Consider the following 14,142-nt stretch of genomic DNA (forward strand, 5'->3'; position numbering starts at 1 on the left):
CGTACAGAAAGTGAAGTCACTACATCGGTATCATGCTCATAAAGTACTGCTATGCAACAGTTCTGATAAAGACTCATCTAGAATATCGCGTCAAAGTTCTTGAGGAAAAACGATCTTTTAGCTTACAGAAACTAGAGAGGTATAATTTAACTATTATTCTAAGCATCATGAGGAAAATACTTATGAAAAGGTTACAGAAGTAGGTCGACGTTCTTACCTCATACCAGTCGGGATTCGGGAAAGGTACGACAAGTATAAGTCAGATCAGTACTCTACAAATCATCAAGCAATGGTTTCACTGTCTAACGTAACTTCTTGGATTTTGATCGTGCTTAGGAAACTGATTTATGAAACATCAGATGAAAAATATTGAAACAAGAACCCTTGACGTGGATTCACAAGCAAGACACAAATGTCTGCTACCTCTTGTCCTAAATTAAACAGACCCTTTTACTAAGAAAATTTCGAGTCATTATTAGTAATAGAAATTTCCAGCGAACTGCGAATCAATATGGCATCCACGTAAGTGGAAACGCTATAGAGTAAGAAATTAAGTTCACTAATACCAGCAGATTGATGACAAGAGAAGATGGCGGATTATTAGCGCCAAATCATCAGTTCAAGGAGTACGCTCTGACATATGCAATCTATTTGTGAAGCTAGCCAAATTCAATATCAAACACCCAATATTTAACAGAAACCTTCAAGTATATGTGTTCTTCAAATATAACTCATCCCTGAAAGAGTTACGTATCCCACCTTTTTAAAGGATTCCTGAAATAATGCTACTGTAGGTGGATCTATGTCTTCTATAGTTAGTAACGTTTGAGAAGTACTCACATAGAGACCAACAGAAGAGCGAATTAAGAAGAGAATGTGGAGGCTCCTTTCAAATCCTTCACCTTGTCTCAGGGCAACCGTCGACTGATGGGGTCACACAAGCTGGAGGAAACTAGGACGACCTCGGATTACGTGAAGGAGATCTGCGGGCCGGGTACTTAACAAGACGCAAAAGATACGACTCTAGATAGCCTTTGGGGCTCTGCGAGGATAGCCTGTATTTAACTACGAATTAGAGTATTCTGTTATCGGCTGTCCACTCGGAACTATTAGACGGCCTGAGTTGCCGTGCGGTTCTAGGCGCTACACTCTAGAGCCGCGAGAGCACTACGGTCACAGGTTCGAATCCTGCCTCGGGCATGGATGTGTGTGATGCCTCTAGGTTAGTTAGGTTTAAGTAGTTCTAAGTTCTAGGGGACTGATGACCTCAGAAGTTGAGTCCCATAGTGCTCAGAGCCATTTTGTTTTGAACTATTTGGATCTTTCAGTTTTAAGTGATCCACAGTGAACATTCACAATCACTCCACTCACATCTAAACCCTATTCTTTCCCTTTTACTGTCCAGTGTTTCATTCCTCTTTCTGTTCATTGAGTGTATTTCAAATTCTGTACTTTTCCACTTTACTAATTTGCGAGCCTCAAAGAGATGGTTTATTTGATGAAAATCGACTCCTAGCTGAAAAAGGTTTGAATGCTGTTGCTTTTTATAGACCAATAACACGGCGATCCAGAGAAGCAATTTTGCTATTCAATTACCTCATACCACGTCACTTTGCTTCTAATCCTTCAAAAAAATGGTTCAAATGGCTCTGAGCACTATGGGACTTAACATCTATGGTCATCAGTCCCCTAGAACTTAGAACTACTTAAACCTAACTAACCTAAGGACATCACACAACACCCAGCCATCGCGAGGCAGAGAAAATCCCTGACCCCGCCGGGAATCGAATTCTAATCCTTCGAAAAGGCATTTACAAATTTTAAACGTTATGACACGGTAACTTTGTTCTTCTTCTTCTTCAATTGGCACTACATCCCGGGGTGGGACTTGGCCTCCTCAATAATTTTCTGCCATTCTTCTCTGGACTTCGACCTCAGTTACGGCAACCGACTCGGGCAGCGTCCTCCCCAACCTCGTCGTTCCGTCTCAACCTATGACTTACTCTTGCTCTCCTTCCTCCACGTTCACTGCAGCAGGATTTCCTTGCGGGATCTGTCTCATCGAGTCGCATTACATGTCCAGCCCATCTCAGTCTACACATCTTTATGAACTTTACCACATCATCCGCCTTATAAAATTCGTTGTTCCTTCGCCTTCCCCAGGTCCAAAAATCCTCCTCAGTATACTTCTTTCACGTGATCTCAGTTTCTTTTCACCCTGCTTTGTGATTGTCCATATTTCTGAGCCATAAGTAAGTACTGGGTGTATCAGCGTTTTGCTAAGTCGGCACTTTGTCCCTCGTGATAGATTTAAAATGTCGCAACATTCCAAAGTAGCGACGGTTAGAAGTACTTATACGAGCGGTAATTTCAGTAAAGATGGTCCCTTTTGCTTTTATCTTTAACCCCACATAGGTAAAACATTCCACTCGCTCAAATGTCATTCCATCAAGGGTTATCGTGGGCTGTAAGGGATGGTTAGTGCAATTACACATATACTTCGTATTTTCTTCATTAATTCTTAGGCCTATCTTCTCTGCACTCAATTTCAAAGCTGAAAATGTATTTTGTAGATCTCTAAGTGTTTTGCTCATTAAATACAAGTCATCTGCATATCCCAGCAACTGTACAGACTTATAGTGGATTTTACCTCTTGTCTGAATTCCCGTTTCACTTACTTCTTTTTCAAGTGCCAAGATGAAAAGTTGGTAGGAAAGCCCATCTCCTTGTCTTAGCCCAGTTCGAGTGGGAAACTGAGGTGATAGCCTTGGCTGCACCCGCAAGGTACACGGGGGATGCTTTAGGGTGACCAATAATAATTTTTCAGGCACTAGAAATTCTCTCATTGCCTCATAAAGTTTGGCCAGGTTTATTGTGTCATACGCATATTTAAAGTCAATGAAAAGATGGTGGACACCAACATTGAATTCATGTGTCTTTTCTACTATTTGTCGGAGAACCAATATCTAATTTGCAGTTGAGTTTTCTGCTCTGAACCCGCATTGATAGTTTTCAATAATGTCTTCTGCTACAGGTGAAAATCCACTATACAGGGTATTTTATAGTACTTTACTCGTACAATATTTAAAGGCTGTTATCCCTCTGTAGTGGCTGCATTCAAATAGAGCTCCTTTCTTACGCACCAGACGCACTGTCCCTACATTCCATTCTTCTGGAAACTCTTCCTTTTCCCAGATGAGGCACACAGTCTTGCAGATCCTACGATTTAGCTCAACTCTTCCAGCTTTCAATAGTTCAGATGTTCTATTGGCAGTCCCTCATGCTTTATTGTTCTTGGATGTAACAATTTCTTTGTTCATTTCCCCTTGGGAAGGGGTGAGGTACTATGTCATCATCTTCTGGAAGGACTGGGATATCTTCGATAGGGACTCTGAAGCATCCAATAGTTCACTGAAATACTCTACTCAACGCTCCAATACCTCTTGATCATCGGTTAGTAGTGTCCTATTTTACATTTACTCAGGTTGGTGCCGTCTTAAATGCTCTTCTTTCCCAATTAATTTACTGATAAAATTTTCTAACATCATTTGTCTTTCCTGTTGTCTCCAGTTCTACCATCTTCTTTCTTTCACGTTCCCTTTTCTTCCACCGGTGAAGTTTCTCGTCTTCTTTCCTTTTATCTTGATAATTTCTTACCGCTAGACGAGTATATGATTACTCAAGCATTTTCCTGTATGCCAGGTTTTTCTCGCTTTCCCTTACTCCACCACAATCTTCAGAGACAAGTGGACAGTCAGCACCTCTGATCACAGATGTTGCACTGAGGGCCGATAAAAGGGACAAACGCGCACGAAGCTGGACGCATTTACTGAATTCTAATAAGCTATTGAACGTTACCCGTATTTTTCGCTTGTGAACGTGACCGTATACAATCCACCGGAAGTAGCATAATGACGCTCTCAGTTACATAACTTCTTTGGTGATAAAAAAAAACCGCGAGAAAATTGTGACTGACTCCTATGTTATTTAGGAGTTCTTTTGTACTGAAATGTGTTCTATAACGACTGTCTTTGATCCGCTAAGAGAGGGAACTGTTGTTTCCAGTATTTTTCTGCTTTATAAAAAATTATGGGCCGCCATTATAGCTGTCACGAGTCCAGTATCTAAATCTCAGATAGCTCATTGCAGAAGGCTGGAAAATCCAACAAGCTGTGTAAGTGTTTTACAGCTGTGTATTACAGGTTGTGCCGATTCCTCAACTGATGTTCAAATGTCCATCATTCCGGTTCCGGTCACTAGTGACACTTCGTTTCATTCCTGGGAAGCTGAAATGTACAGTCAGAAGCTGCTGCGTAGGTAGATCATTGTTACTTGGGGCCGCTGTCAGCTAGGAGTATCGATAACCGTTTGCACACATTTTGGCCTATGAACAAGCAGCCTCGTACCAGGCATCCTCTCACACCTTAATACTGATCGGGCTTCCGTTTGTAGCGTAACGAAAGCTGCCACTGGAGCTATGAATCAGCTACCATTAGCTATTATGCCATGGAGCCCCTTTCAGCTAGGTAGAGGCGGTATATATCCGATCAGTGTGTGTGGTCGGGCCAGTGTGGCCGAGCGGTTTTAGGCGCTTCAGTCTGGAGCCGCGAGACCGCTACAGTGGCAGATTCGAATCCTGCCTCGGGCATCGATGTGTGTGGTGCCCTTAGGTTAGTTAGGTTTAAGTAGTTCTAAGATCTAGTCGACTGATGACCTCAGATGTTAAGTCCCATTGTGCTCAGAGCCATTTGATTTTTAGTGTGAGTGGAAACAACTGGGCAATACCAGGCAGCAGCATTAGTCACAAATCCGTATATAATGTGCAGATCCGTGGAATGGTATAACTGCACTCACTCAGTGTTTAATGATGAGAAGCTATGCATTAGCGAGACTATTAAGTGGACGTCCACATCAACATCGTGAATCCTTGTGCAGACAGTTTTCGTGTTGCTTAAAATATTATTAGCATTGTGTCGAATTGTGTCATAAAAACTGGACAACAATTCAATGAGTCAGTCGAACATATAGATGACGAGCAGCAGCCTTGTTGGAATGTTGCACAAATTCTATGACAGCATATGCCATATGCAGCTGCTACGACCAAAGAGTCTCAAACAGGACATTTATCACGCTGGTCTATATGGTACAAAATGTTTCTGGGTTACTCTCTCCATCGCAGTCAGAGGCATGAGATGCGCATCAGAGGTGGTATGGGAGAGTCATTAGTGGACGGCCATCGATCCACACTACATTACCGAGAAAATCCTTTGACTACGTTTATTTTATTTATTTATTTATTCATTTATTTTTTTGAGTCAACGGTCATCTGACTGGTTTGATGCAGCCCAGCACGAATTTTCTCAGAGTAGCGCTTGCAACCTACGTTCTCAATTATCAGCCGCATGTATTCCAAGAGCAGTCTTCCTCTACAGTTTTTGCCCTCTACAGCCCCCTCTAGTACCATGGAAGTCAGTCCCTAATAACATAATAGATGTCCTCTCATCCTGTCCCTTCTCCTTGTCAGTGATTTCCTCTCCGATTCTGCGCAGCACCTCATTCCTTACCTCACCAGTCCACCTAATTTTCAACATTTTCTTGTAGCAACACAAATAAAATGCTTCCATTCTCTTTTGTTCCGGTTTTCCCACAGCCCATCTTTCACTACCATACAATGCTGTGCTCCAAACGTATATTCCAAGAAATTTTTTTCTCCAGTTTAGGCCTATGTTTGATACTAGTAGACTTCTCTTGGCCATCATTGCCCTTTTTGGGAGTGCTCGTCTGCTTTTGATGTTCTCCTTGCTCTGTCCGTCATTAGGCAATAGTACTACTGCACGAAAAAGACTTCGAAGATGACACACGACACTTCTGTGGTTGTCTCTCGTACGATTTTGTATTCCAGCGAACAAAGTGTTTGCAAATATCTGCTATAATGACTGAAGCTATTCTGCCACAAGTCTGTGGATTGGTAAATGATAATAATCACCAAGTGTGCGACCCGTGTTGTACAAGAATAAAATTTCATTCATCTCGCACCACAGACACAGACATGCACACACACACACACACACACATACACACATACACACACACACACACACACAAACATAAATATACATGCATCATCAGCGAACATCTGTCAAAGCTCAGTATCAAAATTTCTAGCTCTTGGCTGTCACAATAATAAACATAATAATCGAGTTTGGTCACGTTTCGTAGTGTGGCGTAGACGTTTGTGGAATCTGTTGTCCTAACAATGGTTTGTGACAGTGGTTTATCCTGTCACCATATTATCAATATCCAAACGTGTTTTCATATTTAAGTCCACTTGTCTCTCCAGAATTACATAAAAAGCTTGACAGTTCCATTAAAAACAATTCGGTATCACAATGCGGCAGCTATGAACGTAAAAATAACTTGTGTACGTCACAAAATTCATCCCAATGATCGCTGCGACTTTCTGGGAACCGCATCTCGAAGTACTCACTGATTAGAGAATACGTTTGTTTATGATCGTATCAGGTAGATTCAAGTTATATTTAGTATACCATCGTTTCCAAATAAAATCTAGCATTCTAAAAAGTAATGCCTCTGAATTTTTCATGTAAAGACTCTAAACAGTTTTTTTAATTAAATGACTTTATTAATACTCTACATCTTCAGTCCTCATGCCTAAATATTTATTTCTCAACAGTCAGCCTGGCGATGAACACATTTCTCTCTACGAGACACCAGTTTTTTCATATCGTCACTGCAGAATGTTTGGCTTTTTTGATGGAGTCCAACCTCACCTCTGCTTGCACCGCTTCATCACTATGAAAGTTAAACTCTTGAAGGTGTTGTTTAAGTTCTGAAAGCATTAAAATCGGATGGGTTGAAATCAGGATTGTATGGAGGAAAATGAGTGACAGTGAACCCAAGGCGTCAGACTTTTGCGGATGTAGCTGCGCTCATGTGTGATCTTTTATTCTCATGTTCAAGGAGAGGGAGCTTATGTGTGGACGAAGTCTTCAAAATCGTGCCGTCAGGTTTCTGTGCTGTTTCACACTCACTGACATAGTTACGTTACCAATGCCGTGTTAGACGCTTCAATTCTGTACCCTCTGACGGCAGAGGGTTACAACATGCGTTAGTGATGCGACAAAGTCGACCGTCTAATAAGCATGACAGGTAACAAGTCAACCGATATTTAGAACAGAATGAAAAACTTGGTGGCATTACGTTTCAGCATACCCTCGTAACTGTTCCCTACTTCGGTAGAAGTGCTTAATCTGCCTCCACGTCTGCCAGCGGACATTGCAACACTATCTCACAAAGACGTCGAAACCCCGGTTAACAGCACCAGGCCTCCGTTTCGTTCTTACACCACCATCTTCTCTACCTCATCACGGTGACTGCAAGGCTAAAATCTCAATTAGTCAGTCTCGTTTGAACCCGACGGCACTGACACACATCTCAGCTTTATCTCTGTCTCATCCTCAGACCTTACAATACCTGCAATTATTTTTAAATAACAAATGTGAACGAGCCCAACATAATCATAACAGACTACATAGCAGATATCGGAAAAAAGTATTTATCTATCCAATTTGGAAAGAAACGTTTCCATCAGTACTAAAAATTCAGGCACGAAATCTTATGAATTTTATTGTGCTTAGTTTGAGAGCGACTGCGATTTCTTCGTCAACCAGAAGCAATACTACGAAGACTGCACTAAATTTTGTGACAGAAACGGTGCTAGGAATGACTTCTTGCTCCAGAATTTATATATTTTGTAATTTTGCAAAACCGATCAATATACAGGATCCATTATTTTCACAGCAACAGTGTCATTTGAAGGTCATAATAATGGTATTAGCCGACAGAACAGAAGAATAAAATAATGCTAAACAGTGTCTAAACATTACAGGCCAGGAAACTTCACGCTTATTTGAAGTTTTAATTCTTTGAGAATATTTCCGAAGTTGTCGATTTCAACTAAAATATTTTACCCCGTTTCCTTCACCAAAAGTTAGAAAGACTTTTGCGCAACATTGATTGGAAACAACACAGGGCAAATTTTAGTACTGGGAATCTGTCGTTTATCTAAGTTGGGTTCGTCGTTTAACGTGGGATACAAATCAGTCATTTACTTCTGTGCAAACATGCAATTTTATCCTTAGTTTTCCTGGGTCAGAAATGGCAACCTTCACGTTGTGTCTGTGTTATACTCTGCACATCTATGGCAGAGGGTAAAGATGCCACCAACATTTTTCCTGCGTGTGAGAAAGCATCAGAAATGGAACGCCGTCCTGATCTGTCCAGTGAAACTACAGAAATAAAAACACGCCTAATGTTAAGGGAGCGCAGATATCTTTCTAAGCGGTGTCCACTTCGAAGAACGCCTATCTTTTAATGATTGGTTCAAATGGCTCTGAGCACTATGGGACTTAACTTCTGAGGTCATTAGTCCCCTAGAACTTAGAACTACTTAAACCTAACTAACCTAAGGACATCACACACATCCAGCCCGAGGCAGGATTCGAACCTGCGACCGTTACGGTCGCGCGGTTCCAGACTGTAGTGCCTAGAACCGCTCGGCCACCCTGGCCGGCTTTTAATGATTGAGACAATTCGCGTTTCATATCCGTGACAACTCTCCCCTATTTCGTGATAATACAAAACGAGCTGCCCTTCTTTGAACTTTTCTCACGTTATCCGTTCATAGCCGGTAAGGATCATATATATGCAGCAATACTACAAAAAAGGACGAAAAAGCGTAGTATGTGCAGTCTTCTTAGTAATTCGGTTGCATATTCTAAAGGAATTAGTCTTTGTTTCATCTCTTCTATGACATTTCCTAAGTCCTTTCAGTTCGTGCGTAGTGGTAAAATCAATGTATTTAGTTCAATCTCTCTCTTTTTATTTTTTTCAGATTCGTATGATGTTTCATGCGACACCACGAAATCCTCTCCTGTATTAGTCTTTTCGTCTCAGACTAGCATCGTACGTCTCAGTTATTTGCTGGATGTGTTCCAATCTCATTCTTCATCAACAGTTTTTATCCACTATAGTTCTCTCTTCCATCGTGGAAACAGTTCCCTCATGTCTCAACAGATGTCCTATCATGCTGGCCCTTCTTCTTACCGGTTTTGTCCACATACTCCTATAAACGCCGATTCTGCGGATAACCTCCCCACTCCTTACCTTTTCACTCCGCCTAATTCTTCTGTTGCACTATATGTCAGATACTTCGGTTCACTTCCGTTCCGATTTTCCCTCAATTCATGTTTCACTACCATACAGTGCTGTTCTCCAAATGTACATTCTCGAAAATTTCTTCCTTAAAATGAAGCAGACTTCTCTTGGCTAGGAATGCCCTTTTCTCCAGTGCTAGTTTGCTTTTTGTGTGCTCCTTGCTCCGTCCGTCCTCGGTTATTTTATTTCCTAGGTGGCAAAATTCCTTAATTTCGGCTATTTCGAGATTCCTGATTTTGATATCAAGTTTGTCATTTTTCCTACCGCTCATCTTTTTGTCTTTCTTCGATGTAATCTCAGTCCATACTTTGTACTCATTGGACTGTTAATTCCACTCAACACATCCTGTAATTCTCTTTCACTTTCACTGAGAGCAGCAAATCATCAGCGCATCGTATCATTGATATCCTTTCAACCTGGATTTCAGTCTCACTCTTGAACCTTTCTTTTATTTCCGTCATTGTTTCTTCAATGTTTAGATTGAATAGTAGGGACGAAAGACTACCTCCCTCTCTTACACCCTTTTTACTCCGAGCACATCGCTCATGGTCTTCCACTCTCATTTTTCCATGTTGGCGCTTGTACATATTGTATATTACTCGTTTTGCCCTACATCTTACCCCTGTTCGCCTCAGAATTTCGAACATTTTGCACATTTCGACATTCAGGAACGCTTATTCCCGGTCGACAAATTCTATGAACGTGGATGATGTTTTTTAAGTCTTGTTTCCACTATCAATTGCAACGTCAGAACTGCCTCTCTAGTGCTTTCACCTTTATTAAAGCTGAAATGATCGTCATCTAGCAATTCCGAAATTTCTTTTCCCATTCTTAAATCTACAACCATTAAATCTGTGTTATTTAACATATAACCGACATTTTATGAAATTTATTAGTAGTCGTGAGAAGGCCTTCACACTATTTCTTCTTTGGGGCCAACTGTGCAGATATCTTGTCGAAATTATTCTGCAGTTCGTTCACATAGACCAGACAAACTGATAGGGCGACTGAGAAAGTCTGTTAAATTCTTTAAATAATTACGAACAGCAGAAGGCCTATAACGTTACATTTGAGAACCTCAGATACCATTTCTGTTTGAGTAGATGACGTCCCATGATACTACTCACTGTGATAGTTTTAACAGGAAGTCACGAATCCAGTCGGACAACTACGAGGTTGTCAGACTGAATAGAAGACATCTGTGATGAAAATTGTCAGTCGCCCTTTGGAAATCTGGAAATAATCATCTTGAGATCACTTGTCGTTAGCACTCATTATTTGTTGAGAATAAACAGCCAGTTGTCTTTCACAAGAGCGACATTTTCTGAATCGGTGCTGGCTATGAGTCAACAGAGTCATTTCGTGCATTGCGAAAGAAAAATAAACAAATAAACATCCGGAGAAGTGCGAGTAGGACTCACGTACCGAGGGTTTGGTACAAACTTTATTATTTATACAGACATTTCATTGATACCAGGAATTGAGAATCTAGACATTTCTGGCTTTTTACCGATATCGATGCAGGCAAGATATACACTTACCCATTCCTGAGAAAAGGGGATCTTAACAGGACAGGCAGGCATTCGGATAACAAATGAGAAAGAAGTGATATGATTTAATTAAAAATGACCAATTATGGACTTTTTTCCTTTGCATGTAGAGTGAGACCTTGCTTCCTTGCAGATACTCTATAGTTTTGATGAGCCAGTTTGGGAGCACGAAAATTTGTGACATAAATAGCAATACCTTTTGATTCCATTGAGTTTGAAGCTTACGTTAATTACACCGCCAAGGACTGCAGACCTTAGAATACGTCACAAATTTCAAATTTATACGTCTACCTGTTGCTAATGAAAAGAGGTCTTAAAAGATGGATGAATAGACAGACAGTTATTTAATAAACAACCCAAAAGAATTTTTTTAGTGTGTTATACTTCCGATTTAATAATTTTCGGATTTTTTTCTTTAGTTGTAATGTGAAATTTTGATTCTTGTCAAATTTCATATTTCTAGGTCAACATGAAATACTGCATAGGTTTTGATGAGTTAGTTAACGAGTATCGAAATATGTGACATAAGTGGCCTTATCTTTTTGACCTTGTTAACCTAGAAGCTTAAATTCTTTCACCGTCAGAGACCTTACAGATTAAAATATGATATAAATTTAACCTTGATATTTTTAACCATTCTTTCCTTGAGAAAAGTGTGACAGACAGGCACCCAGAGGGACAGATGCAACAAAGTGATGCTATAAGGATTTCTCTTCTACCGACTGAGGTGTGGAACACTAATAACTGGAACAACACAGACTGAGAATTCGCCTAGAAAAAACGAAAGTTACTTTGCAACTCACAAAATTTAATAAGAAAGCTTTAGTCAACGATGATACCTGAACCTTGATGTGTCTTCTGCATTTGTGTGAGGCGGTGGAGAGTGTTTGAGGAGACTAGGTCGTGGCTTGTAATCAATGTGGAACACCGGCCGTGGTGGTGGAGGTGGTAACCGGACGTGGCCCGCTGTGAACCAGTGGGGCTGAGGTGTCGGGTGATCGACCCCCGCTCCCTCCTACGGCAACCACAGAGCGATACGCCGCCACTCCAGGCCACGCCAGGCCAGCATATAAGCCGCGCCTGCCGTCACTGCGGCACAGTCGACAACAGGTAGCTCACAGCGCCGACACCACCAGCATGAACCGTCACGTAGCTCTGCTCCTCTGTGCCTCATTGGCGCTCGTCGCGGCCGCCGAGGTAAGCATCACCTCTCGTCGCCAAGGGCCACTCCGCGTTTCTAGTGCAAAGTCTTCAATTAGACACAGTCTTCCATAAGCACCCACAATTCTTGATACACAGTTGCCCACAATGCTTTCAGGTAGCAAACGTACTTCAGGCGCACCACTAAGGAACTGCTATAGGACCGTTGTTTTCTAGTAAGTTTATAAGTAGCCTGGTGGCTATGGCCCCATGCTGCCATTCTCCTACAATGATGTTCTGTGCGTGGGTACCCAAATATTTGAGATATCTCATTTTACACTTTCTTAGACTGCTGTAGTTTCAATAGGGAATATATGACTTCAAGTTTGTAAGCATTCCTAACTTCAGCTGTCTTCTTAATAACCTACCAGATTGTTATTATTAAAGTTCAGCTACTCACAGAGGCCCAGTGTCGTATGTGATAATCATACGGCACCGACAATTGTACGAGGGCAGTTCAATAAGTAATGTAACACTTTTTTTTTCTGAAACAAGGGTTGTTTTATTCAGCATTGAAATACACCAGGTTATTCCCCAATCTTTTAGCTACACAACACTATTTTTCAACGTCAATGCTACGGCCTTACGCCACCTTGAAATGAGGGCCTGTATGCCTGCACGGTACCATTCCACTGGTCGATGTCGGAGCAAACGTCGTACTGCATCAATAACTTCTTCATCATCCGCGTAGTGCCTCCCACGGATTGCGTCCTTCATTGGGCCAAACATATGGAAATCCGACGGTGCGAGATCGGGGCTGTAGGGTGCATGAGGAAGAACGAAGTTTTGTGAGCTCCTCTCGGGTGCGAAGACTTGTGTGAGGTCTTGCGTTGTCATGAAGAAGGAGAAGTTCGTTCAGATTTTTGTGCCTACGACACTTCAGAGTTGATCGTTTGACCATGGGGAAGGACATCGAACAGAATAACCCCTTCAGCGTCCCAGAAGACTGTAACCATGACTTTACCGGCTGAGGGTATGGCTTTAAACTTTTTCTTGGTAGGGGAGTGAGTGTGGCGCCACTCCATTGATTGCCGTTTTGTTTCAGGTTCGAAGTGATGAACCCATGTTTCATCGCCTGTAACAATCTTTGACAAGAAATTGTCACCCTCAGCCACATGACGAGCAAGCAATTCCGCACAGATGGTTCTCCTTTGCTCTTTATGGTGTTCGGTTAGACAACGAGGGACCCTGCGGGAACAAACCTTATATATCAGAACTGGTGAACAATTGTGACAGCACTACCAACAGAGATGTCAAGTTGAGCACTGAGTTGTTTGATGGTGATCCGTCGATCATCTCGAACGAGTGTGTTCGCACGCTCCGCCATTGCAGGAGTCACAGCTGTGCTCGGCCGGCCCGCACGCGGGAGATCAGACAGTCTTGCTTGACCTTGCGGCGATGATGACACACGCTTTGCCCAACGACTCACCGTCCTTTTGTCCACTGCCAGATCACCGTAGACATTCTTCATGCGCCTATGAATATCTGAGATGCCCTGGTTTCCCTCCAAAAGAAACTGGATCACTGCCCGTTGTTTGCAACGTACATCCGTTACAGACGCCATTTTAACAGCTCCGTACAGCGCTGCCACCTGTCGGAAGTCAATGAAACTATACGAGACGAAGCGGGAATGTTCGAAAATATTCCACAAGAAATTTCCGGTTTTTTCAACCAAAATTGGCCGAGAAAAAAAATGTGTTCCATTACTTATTGAACTGCCCTCGTACATATCCTATTGCTTTAAATTGGAACCCACTTACACTGGAAAAAGAATTAGTTCTAATTTTGGCCACCAGGTGCAAATCTGGCGCTGTGAATGCAAGAAGTATAGAAATGTTACCATATGTAATGGATTAGGAACAGGACGTGGGCAGAAAATGTTAAACCAATGAGATAGGAATAATGTTGATTTGCACAAATTGTTCAGTGTGTGCGCCGGAAACGTCGGAGAGATATTTTACAGGGATAGAGTTGCACCTTGTGGGCAAATTCGAAACTATTTTTTTCAGCATAAATAGGATCCACATTAATGCACTAGCATAATTACCACATCTCGTAGCCATACAATAATTACAGCTCACACAGAACGGTGAGTAGTTTCACTTTAATCATAACCACCCAGCAGTTGAATATGTCGTACGACAACTTATTTTTA

The 14,142-nt window shown here is 41.7% G+C and overlaps 1 protein-coding gene across 1 annotated transcript in view; it reads left to right on the forward strand.

Moving 5' to 3' along the window:
• Positions 1-14,142, forward strand: part of LOC124798923 (ejaculatory bulb-specific protein 3-like) — a 30,408-nt gene that overhangs the window by 4,469 nt on the left and 11,797 nt on the right. Inside the window, exon 2 of the mRNA XM_047262456.1 lies at positions 11,765-11,984. Coding sequence (XP_047118412.1) covers positions 11,765-11,984 — 220 coding nt within the window. The remainder of the gene's footprint in view (positions 1-11,764; positions 11,985-14,142) is intronic.

This window comes from Schistocerca piceifrons, chromosome 5, assembly GCF_021461385.2.
Source record: "Schistocerca piceifrons isolate TAMUIC-IGC-003096 chromosome 5, iqSchPice1.1, whole genome shotgun sequence".
In the NCBI taxonomy this organism is placed as follows: domain Eukaryota; kingdom Metazoa; phylum Arthropoda; class Insecta; order Orthoptera; family Acrididae; genus Schistocerca; species Schistocerca piceifrons.